Genomic DNA, 11423 nt, shown 5'->3' on the forward strand with positions numbered 1-11423 from the left:
CCAACTGGTGAAATTGAAGAGGAGGGGTTAAAAATGAGAGAATGAAGCCTGATTCTTCAGTTTGAAAAGATAGTGACTGCTTCTGCTGCTGTTATTGCTAGCAAATTCAGGTTACCATGATGTGGGCATCCACAGTGCAGGGTACCGCTTGCTGCAGAGTCAACAAGTTAGCAGTTGAAAGTGAGTATTTACAGTGTACTTGATAGGCAACCAGAGATTCCCTTTAGAGATTGTGGATAAGATCTTCCTGTGCACAGAGGAAACCTCAAGGTGGAAATTGATGAGCATTTCCTTGTAGGGCTTTCTCACAAGTCCTGTCATATTGGTGAATGGGGTGCAGCTACATACAAATGGTAACTATCACAGCGCTGGTAGAGAGCTGCACTTTTGAGATTGAGAAAATGGTGAGAACAGTGGGATTGCTGAAGCTGATAGATAAGTAGAGTCACCAGTAATCATAGCTGAATATCCTGACAAGTAGTGGTGACTTAAGAACTGGTATAAAGGCTGCCTGAGTAGCTAGCCAGTCATTATACTGTGATTGCTGGGCACATAACTATAGTTACATAAACCTATCTATGGTTGATGTGGTTTTATAATAAAGTTTTTGATAATTGGAAAGAGGGGGTAGTTGGGGAAAAAAGTTATATAAACGTATGATTACAGATAATTACAGTGTACAGCAAAATAATACTGATGTAGTTTTATAAGAAAGTGGGGATGATTTGGAGAAAGGGGTTGAGTAGGAAAAAAATATATGTACAATAAGGGAATCTGTAGTGTGAACGTGTTAGTAGAGGGGTTGCAGTAATTGGGTTTCCATGAGAATATTTGTGCGCATGACTTGAATGGTGATTTCCAAATTGGATGTACTAAGATTGGTTGCATCCTTGTGCCGGGTGGAAGTGTGTATTTAAGGCTATTATAATAAGTGATCAAGCTGGAATGAGAATTCTGAAAATAAGATGGTAATTTATTACTTTCACTGCTATTGCTGGAATACATTGGATGATATACAGTTGAAGAGTGTGCAGTGATCCGGAAATGGTAATAATGAGTATATGTATGTATAACTGTGTTCTTGATATCGATTGTGGTTTATAAATTGAATTGATAATCTTAACTGGGCTACAAACTCTGCAATAAAGCCGATGAGCCAGTTCTCATCTGGTCGGTCGGATTATGTCACAGTGCAAGGTACACGCCTCGACAATCCGATGCAGTACCCAGGGCCGATGATTGTGTGTGGATCTGATGATTGAATTGGACCTACTGTACTGGATTAGGCATCAGATTGTTGAGCTGTGTATGTAGCACTAGTATTATGAAGTCCTGAAGGAATCCAAGTGAAACTACCATTAGTACAAGAAGGATATCTATATAGTATTGTAATGCATCAAAATATGTAAAATCACTAGCTTGTAGTTTATACTCTAGTTAGATTGCAAACAAATGGGTATTATATGGTTGGCCTCCTGTACCAGGTAAAGTGCTCTATGTTGTTTTGCTACATCTGCCCAAATTTATGATATCTGTGTGTGAGTTTGAATAAATTAGATTATAGCAAATTGTTTGGCTTTTAGATTTTCTATTCTTTATATGGTCATCTATCTTTGGAGTCAGTACATGTCCATACAGTGATACAGAAAGACTATGATTATTTGCAAATGTGATTTTTACATTCTAGTGAGTGTGATGCCAAAGGGAATTTATCCTTCTGATGAAACCAGGGGTGTATGATTCTGAGAAACACACCTAAGGTGTAACTGCGGCATCCATTTTTATTCTATGCCTATGTGAGAGGCATAACATCATTGCCTCTCACATTTCCGCATACCTGTTTGTACGTAGAAGCCGGACAACTTTGGGTCCATGCACTGTTAGTGTGTCCTGAGGAATGGATTTCAGTAGCACTCGTTTCAAATCGATCAACATCAATGCTTTGTTTCTGGGGCCATTTTAGTTATTTGTGGGATTAGCGTGTTAATATTTTACAATAACTGTTAGCAGTTCATATGGATGCTTTACTGTTGACATGACACAGGACGAAGACTTTTGGAGGATGGCCTGGTGTCAAGAAGGGCAGCAAAGAAGCCACTTCTCTCAAGGTTTGGGTCTCCCTGGGGGGACTTGGGGTTAGGCAGCCCCCGGGAGAGTTAGGATTAGGCTAGGGGAAGGGGGGGTTAGGGTTAGGCACCTCCGGAAGGAGGTTAGGGTTAGGCACCCCCCCGAGAGACTTAGGTTTAGGCTGCGGGGAAGGGGGGGTTAGGTTTAGGCACTTAGGGGGGGGAGTTAGGCACCCCTAAAGGAGGGTTTGGGTTAAGGGGTAAAATAGGGTTTGTTTTACTTACCTTCTTTAGCTTCGGGATCTTCACCCCTGCCGAGCTTCCGCTGTCGGGATTGCGGCCGGCGCTATAACATACTGATTCCCTCATGAGGCGGGTGGACAAAAACCCATAAAAATTCTGACAAACTCCAAGCATTGATTAGGCAAGAATGGGCGGCCATCAGTCAGTATGTGGCCCAGAAGTTGACTGACAGCATGCCAGGGCGAATTGCAGAGTTCTTGCAAAAGAAGGGTCAACACTGCAAATATTGACTCTTTGCATAAACTTAATGTAAGTGTCAATAAAAGCCTATAACACTTATGAAATGCTTGTAATTTTACTTCAGTATAGCATAGTAACATCTGACAAAAAGGTCTAAAAACACTGAAGCAGCAAACTTTGTGAAAACCAATACTTGTCATTCTCAAAACTTTTGGCTGTGTATATCAAATGCTGTGTTTTTCTGAGATGAATAACATTTTATATATAAAATTCATTGGCTTGTTTGTCTGTCCGGTTATGCATTCGGACACCCCTGTACCAATTGAGATGAAACCAACTCGAGGTGAACCAGTCGGATCCTGGCCAGGTTTTAGGGAGGTTAGGGTCCCGGTCAGACCTCCCGTTGGTGTACGCTTGGCAGAACTTTGATCTGGGAAGCCTGTTGTGGGCCCTTCTACTGGATGAATGTGAATGAAAACTTCACATAGGGGTGGCAATTGGTCTGGGATGACTAACTTGAAGATTTGGTCCTATTCTGACTTTACGTTGGTGTGCGCTGGGCAGAACTTTGAACCGGGAAGCTTGTTCTGGGCCTTCCACTGGATGGATTTGGATGAAAACTTCACATAAGTGTGGCAATTGGTCTGGGATGCCTAACTTAATAACTTGAAGATTTAAACCCAGGCAACGCCGGGTACTTCAGCTAGTACATAATATAACTGCCATGCTTATACCTAACTAAATATGTCCTCTACTGCAATGCTTATCATGTTGGGAAGGAGGTTTTGTTATGTAAATGAGCAGTTACAGTTATTGACAGGTTTTTATACTTGCTTTGTAAGAATGCACTGCATTGGTTGGTTGATACAAGGGCAGGGCTAGTGATACTAAAACAGCTTAACAGGTTGCAGCCTGCATTTTGTTTTTTATTAGATGCCATTAAGAAACTGCTCTAAAGTTGTGTGAGGGACTTTAGTTGTCTGTAGTTTCTTGACATGCAAGGCTGATGCAGAACAATGTAAAGAACAAAGTTGCAGTTAGTGTAGATAGCAGCTATATGTATCCTCCCAAAAATCAATAACATTGAAACAATTAAAATAAAATAAAAACTCCCCATTTGTAGCACCCAGAACCACCTAAATGTTGTTAGTTATGTATTAATAATGTCTATTGATCTGGCCTGGAATGACCACTGTGCAGCCCATTTCTGTGTACAGTCATGGTCGCAGCTATCTGTAGCACAACAGAAGCTATAGCATCTAATGCAGTGTTTCCCAACCTTGTCCTCAAGGCACACTAACAGTCCAGGTTTTAGTTATATCCATGCTTAAGCACAGATGGCTAAATAAAAATAACTGAGGTACCAATTAAGATACCTATGCTCAAGTATGGCTATCCTTCAAATCTGGACTGTTAGTGTGCCTTGAGGGCCGTGGTTGGGAACCCCTGGTCTAAGGGCACACAAGCTTGCGCTATGACAACTTGGCTCCGGCACTTTTTTAGTAAATTGTATATTTTATGGAGTATTGAATGCAAGTGCCCTGAAATCTAATGTTTGCAAGATCCTCATTAGTAATTTACCAAGAATAAACTAATGGCCACTTGCCCCCTTGTGTTTTACATTTATAATGAAATAAAAGATTTGGAAAGAAATGAATGAAAAGCTCTACTTATTCATTATTCAGGCTATATCACCTATCTGCTGTTTGATGTTCTTCTCTTTGGCTGCTGTCCCAGGTGTTTGGAGAGAATGCAACATTCATACCAAGTGACTTTCCCTGGCTGCTCCCCTATCATTCGAAAGGGATATATTGAGCCCATCGATATCAGCGTGGCACAAAGGGCGTCAAACAAAAAGGTGACTCTCTGACCTTCTGCCCTCAAGCAGCATACAAAACAATAACTTTCACAGTATTGCTGGTTCCCATTACATACACTTTTTTGTGAAATTCAACCCAAATATAGAAAATGATCAATCATTTCCTAGTAAGAAACAATTTATTTAGCCTTTGGCATGTTGTGACATTCTGATAAGTTTGCCTCCTAGTTAGATCGTTATATTGTTACTCATTTGTATTCGGAAGTAGACCTGCTGAGTGTCTCGTATACATTGCAGATCACTATGATTAAGAACATGGAGCTGTATGGCCTAGATCCTCCTTTGGTTGCCAGTTTATTGCAACAAAGAGTTCAGGCCAGCGCCACCTGCATAGTCCTACCGGGAACGAAAGACCGAGTCCAGGTGCAGATTCAGGGCAACCAGGTGTCGCAGACCGGCAAATTGCTGATAGGTGAGTATAATGACCATGAAAGTTATTACACTGTGACCATTAGGATTGTAGGATCAACGTTTTCTGGAGAGTGTATGTAGGTATATCTATGTGTAATAAATATATCTCTATACAGTAATAATGTCAGAAGATGTGTCCCGTCTCCTTAATGCGTGCGCAGTGGAAACCTGGGTGCGCGCCCCAACAGTTTCCACTGCAAGGATGATGGGACAGACTTAAAAGTAGAGGGTCGGTCAGGGTATGTATGGAAGCAGGGAAGGGGGAACAAAATGTCAACGGAGGGTCGGAAGAATACAAAGGGGGTGGGGATATATATATAGATAGATACATAGATAGATATAGATTAATTGACCATGAGCAACAAATCCGCTAATCAGTGCAAAAATGCAGTAAGTGCAATATAATATAAAGTGCTAATATTAAAATGCTAGATATAGTGACATATAAGGTAGTACTAAATAAATATACCAATAAAATAAAGTTTAAAAAGTGATGTACAATTTATTACAGAGAATTAAAACAAGGGGAAAAATGGATAACATAAAAAATGGGGGTAATTAATAAAGAGATTTAAAACATAGCCATTGCAATTTAAATAGAATAAAATTTCAAAATGCATAAGAGGTAATAGCTTATCTGAGTCATGAATCAACGGAAAAACACTTTTCCTAGGACAAGAGATATGGTTCCCAACGCATTTCGTCTTATGGACTTCTTCATGGGGATGGGGGTTTAGGTTGTGCAATTCATCTATTTATACCCCCTTTCTATCATTAGGGACTAATCACTTCTGGGTCAAGGTTGAACCCTGCATATGTTAATTAAGCTTGCAAAAGGGCAAATTCCCATACATATTGTGTGGAAGTGCTGATTAAGAGGACATATGGCTAGTAAGGTGCAAATCTATTCTAAACAAATAGTTCTTCTAATAACATTCCTCCGTCTGGGGTGGTAAGCGATTTGTCACTTCCGGGTATTGCGCGAGCGCTTCTGCCTTCTCCATATGCTTTGCGTGTGCTTCCATCGTGTGTGTCCCGGCAACCAAGCCCACCTACTTCGTTCCGGGATGACGCACTCGGCCGGCGTCTAATCGGGTAGCACAAGCACCAGTGACTTCTGCCCTTACATCGCGGCTCCATGCGGTTGGCTTCCGCCCTTTTTATCTCCCTCACTGCCAGCGTATAGAGACAGCATTTCAATATTTTGTTCATAGTATCTATAATTTAAGCAAAATGAATAATGAATGTACGGAGCATTAATAATAAAACAAGATAGGGCGCCCTATATATCAGCATTGAGGACCTATAAATTGTGCACTGGGTTTCCATGGCAATGCGTATGTATTAAAATAAAATACAGTAAAGAAGGCAATAAAAAAAAAATATATATGATAAAGGGAAAAATCATGAAAAAATGGTTTGTATAAACAATTAAGAAAAGAGTTTTTAAAAAAAAAAATTATATTGATTCTCATCAACTGATGTTGTAAGAATTATGGTTAATTATGTTATAATATAGTTCTCCAAAGTCAGTTCAAAGAATTCCTTAGGTTTGAGGATGAGGTAGGTGATTGGGTTACAGTATCATCTTCCAGAAGTAATTTCCAAGTTAATTCTGTTTCACAAGGAGATGTTAAACTTATAGCATAGTCTGGCTTCTTCTGCGATAGCTTACATGGAAGCTTCCGATGATCTATATTAGGGGTAATGTACTCGCCCTTTGTGGACTCAAGAAACTACAATACCAGGTCTTCCCAGGAGGTCTCCCATCCAAGTACTGACCGGGCCCAGTCATGTATAGCTTCCAAGATCAGACAAGGTCGGGCACACGCATACTGGTATGAATGTAGATACTCTCAGGTTCACCGTTCACCATAACTATATTACTACACCTGGTATTCTCTGGGGGTATCCCTCCCAGATACTAATCAGGCCCAAAACATGAATCAACCCACCAGGGTGCCCAGTCGGGGCTTGTCATGTTTGGTATAGTAGTAATATCCCTTCTGTCAATCATCTTGTTAAATCTTCACAGGAACGGTGCAATTTCATAATTGTCGTTGAAACCTTTTGGAGCCATGGTGTTAAGTTCATAGATCCAGTACATCTCCCGTCTGGCTAGGAGATTCCCCAAATCACCTCCTCTTTCTCTAAGAGTCACATGTTCAATAGCTTTGAACATTAGTTCTTCCGGATTTGAATTATGTTTGGTTATGAAATGCTGGGACACTGCATGAGCTTCTATTCTATTCTTGATGTTTCTGATATGTTCTTGAATACGTAGTTTTAATAGTCTTTTAGTCTTTCCAACGTATTTGATTCCACAGGTACACTCCAAAAGAAAAATAATCGATGAGGAGTTGCAATTCATAAAACTTTTGATGGCAAATTCCTTTATTCCATCTGAGTCTGTGAATGTTTTTCTTTTTGGATGCAAGTATTTACACTTGCAACGTCCACATTTATAACTCCCCTTGCAGCTCAGGGTTCCACCCATACTTTCCTTCTTTTCTTTCCGTAGGAGACTTGGTGCTAATATGTCTTTTAAATTCCTAGTTTTCCTAAAAGTGATTTGTGGTTTGGAGGGTAATATATCTTTTAGGACTGGATCCATTAAAAGTACATTCCAGTTCTTCTTAAGGGATGCCTTGATTTTTCTTTCTTGACCATTAAATGTAGTGACAAAGGGGACACTTTCTTTCTTTTCGTTCTTCTTATTGTATTTCAATAAATTCTTTCTATCCAGTGTCTCAGTTTTCTCCAGTGCCTTCTTCAGGATCTCTTCTGGGTTTTCCTTCTCCCTGAATCTGTCAGCGTATTGTTCCAGTTGTTCTTTACATATTTGTTGATCGCTGCAGTTACGTTTGAGCCTGTAAAACTGGGAATATGGTATGTTTTCCTTCCATTTATTTAGATGGCAACTTTTATAGTGTAGATAACTATTGGTGTCTACATTCTTGATGAAGTTTTTTGTGGAAAACACTACGACACCGAAATAGCGTCTTACCTGGGCTTTGTTACGTCGCTAATTGCACCCTGGAGGACTGGCAGCATGTGAAGTGGTTCAATGAGTCACTGTTCCAGTTTTTTCGGGCAGATGGTAGAGTTTAGGTGTGGCGCAGACCCCATGAGGCCATGGGACCCCAGTTGTCAACAAGGCACCGTGCAGGCTGGTGGTGGTTCCATAATGGTTTGGGGTGTGTTTGTGGCATGGGTTGGGTCCACCTGAACATGGCATTGACCGGTAACTGCTACGTTGAATTGCTTGATGACCAATTGCAACTCTTCATGGGCTTCATGTACCCCCACAATGACTGAATTTTCCAACAGGATAATGCACCGTGTCATTGGTCCCAAGTTGTCCAGAATTGGTTCGGGGAGCATTCTAGAGAGTTCTGACGAATGGTGTGCCACCAAGTTTGCCCGACATGAACCCAATCGAACATTTATGGGATGTAGTGGAGAGGTCCGTTTGTACCCAAAATTCTGCACCCGTGAATATCCGAGAACTGCAGGAAGCTATCCAGACGGCATCGGTCAATATTTCTCCAGAGTGCTTCCATTCAGTTGTGGAATCAATGCCACGTCGATTTGCTATACTTTGCCGGGCTAGAATGGTTCCTACACATTTAATGTGAAGCTATCAGTAACAAATTAAACTGTTGAATTCTGTAGTAGGGGAAGTGCTTTGTCATAAGACAATTCAGAACCTGCTGCTGCCTTCACTACTGCAGTTGAACAAATATATAATTTTAAAAAATGAGAAAGGCTCCAACATATCAAATATGCCACGTTTTTTTGAACAATATTAAAAAATAAAAGTTTGCATTTACACAGTCATGAGCATATCATAGGTTATCCCTTGTTCTCCACTGTGTGTTTCACAGGCAGCACAAGAATAAAAGCCACCAATAATAACCTATTATAAAACCCACATTTGTTAATCCTACAGGGAAACATTAAAAACAAAGTTATCATTGTGTCCCCTTTTTTTTATAAACTTTCTTTTTTTATTTAGACAACATTTTTTGTGGCTGGAATATCAGCATTTATTTTGTGTTATTTTATAAGCAGATTTTGTTGTTTTAATTTTATATATTCACCTTTTTTTTGTGTCTAGGAATCCTGCATTAGCAAGTAGGTTCCTTTGCCTACCTTCAGATTTGGTTTGGCATAATATCACTGAGTTAATTATACCTGGGGCCAAATGTATTGCCTGCGAGTGTCCAGTCTTCCTTGTAGCCCTGGTTTCTGTGATACTTCTACTGTGTAGTCAATGGCCAGGGTACCACTGTATATGGTTTACATATTGATACTGTTTAAATATATGTCAAGGAAGTGTGATTCACCCTGCATCAATGGTCATTATGACACATGCCATTTGTGTTTAATATTTCCCCAATAAAATGTGGGGAAACTGCAAAATGTTTATGACCCAACTCTAACCTGGCATTGGTATCTAATATAGACACCAGTGGTGGTTCCAGGGGTGGGGCTGCAGCGCAGTCCAAAATTCAAATAGGGGAGCCACATGTAGGGGAGACCGATGATGGGAGGCATCGGCTGCAACTGATATAGGTTAATGTTAACAAGTCTCTGGGGTAAAACTAGACTGGAATGTCAGATGGTATAGGAGACTTGATATCCAGACTTGAAACTGGAATATAACGTGCCGGAACCGTTCTGAAACAGAGTACCTGGGAGCTCAGCATAGAGCTGTAACTTCAGCAGAATCAACATTGTACTTGCAACAGAAGCCAGTCAGGAAATGGAATTTATTGGGGAGGATCCCCAGAGATTGGATGCTGCGATCAGCTGGTTGGGGAGCAGCCCTGTGAGTGGAGGAAGAGCGTACCCATACTGTGGTTTAGGATGGAACTCTGGCGTGCAGCTTGTGTGCCATCATGCTGGGAAGACACGCTATGAGCAAGAGGTTGCAGAGAGCCATTTCCATGCTCAGTGACAGAACACTGAGCGGATGGGGCAGAAGCAGCCCAGACAGACCTAAGCACCAGCCAGGAGAGATGTGCAGCTTGACCGGACCTCTGTGCTAGTCTGGACAGACACCAAAGATGTAAGAAAGTGGGTTTATTAAGGTCCGGAGCGTGACAAGTAGTCCTTGTAGTTAGGGTAGAGGTTCCCAAACGAGGTCCTCAAGGCTCCCCAACAGTTCAGGTTTTAGAGATATCCCTGGTTGAGCACAGGTGACTTAATTAGTTCCTCAGTCAATTTGATTTAACCACCTATGCTCAACCATGTATAGCTGTAAAAGAAGACCACGTTTGGGAACCTCTGAGTTAGGGTGTAACATCAAATCTGTCACAATTCTCAATTGAGATATGTCAGATGTTATAACTTTAATTTGTTGTATTTTCTTTAATGTATCTCCATGAGTATGTCTTTCTGTTAATATTTTCAGCTGCGCCATCTGATAACACTCGATAGATATATACAGTATATATCTATTTGTATTTCTACAAAGTTTACTGCCAACAGTGTTTTCATTGTTATGTATGTGATCTATATTTTCACCTTAATACATATAAAAAAAAAATCTTTGATTGCAGCTCCTAGAGAGCTTCTTTGTTCTTTCTATTGTTATTTTAATATGCTTTTTCGGTGTGTGTGTGTATATTGCAGAGCCATGTAATCTTTTATCTTGAATTATTAGTTAACGTTTCACCTGTTTACACCTTTTTTTGCCGTTGACACTCTATATAGGTAAAAACAGGAATTAATATTTCCTTGTTATTTAACCATTGAGTGTCACTGGTATAGTTTTCACATTCAGACCGGTGTACACTACATTTGATAAATTCTGTTACTTGGTGGACTGGATGAAAGAATAAATTGTGAAGTACCCATATAATCTGTGACCCACACATAGGCCAACATCAACAGGATTTTTTTTGTCACTTGATAGTTCTTCTCATTTGCATTGTTCAAGTCCATCATTGTCATTTCTGGTAACTCTTAGCCATTTTTTTTTTTATTTTTACAAAACTGGCAGAAATAATTCTGCATGTTAATTTGTACTTTTATAGTTAAACATCAGCTTATAGATCAGGGAACTAAAATACAGGGAATTAAAATGCATGATCTTGTATGATGAGTCCATTATGGAAGTACTTGGTAATCATTTAAATATAACATCTTAGAATAAAATAATAGAGCTTATACTATCTAAATTAAAATAACAAAAGGTAAAATCATGGCAAGTACAATGTTGTCATCTTGATAATGTTTGTGTTCTTGAGATGATGATGTCCTCAAATATACGATTTATATTTCTTTCTTTTGCAGAATATTTTAAGATCCCCCGGAAGTATGTGAGCGGCTTAGACTTGGCAGCTAAACCCAGCAAGAAGAAATGACGCACCTGTATCCACCAATACTCATGGGCCGAGTCTACCCAGACTAGTATAGTAACACATCTCCGCTTATTAAACTGCCAAAAGTAGACACGTCAACTTTATCGTAGTCTTATATGGACCTTTAAATATATTTTTTTTCTTGAGGCTTTGTGACCGCAGAACAGTGGGATACATTCCCAAGAAATGAAAAAAGTGTGAATTATGGAAGGC

General features: G+C 40.0%; 1 protein-coding gene across 5 annotated transcripts in view; it reads left to right on the forward strand.

The window, feature by feature from the left end:
• EIF2D (eukaryotic translation initiation factor 2D) overlaps positions 1 to 11309 on the forward strand; it is a 113787-nt gene extending 102478 nt beyond the window's left edge. For all 5 annotated transcript variants that reach the window (XM_088448557.1, XM_088448554.1, XM_088448555.1 and 2 more), the window contains 3 exons: positions 4287 to 4407; positions 4666 to 4840; positions 11143 to 11309. In XM_088448557.1, the coding sequence (XP_088304683.1) occupies positions 4287 to 4407; positions 4666 to 4840; positions 11143 to 11213 (367 nt within the window). In that variant the 3' untranslated portion in view covers positions 11214 to 11309. The remainder of the gene's footprint in view (positions 1 to 4286; positions 4408 to 4665; positions 4841 to 11142) is intronic.
• Positions 11310 to 11423: the final 114 nt, after the last annotated feature.

The sequence above is a fragment of the Taudactylus pleione genome, unplaced genomic scaffold (genome assembly GCF_031769625.1).
Source record: "Taudactylus pleione unplaced genomic scaffold, aTauple2 ptg000458l, whole genome shotgun sequence".
Lineage (NCBI taxonomy): Eukaryota > Metazoa > Chordata > Amphibia > Anura > Myobatrachidae > Taudactylus > Taudactylus pleione.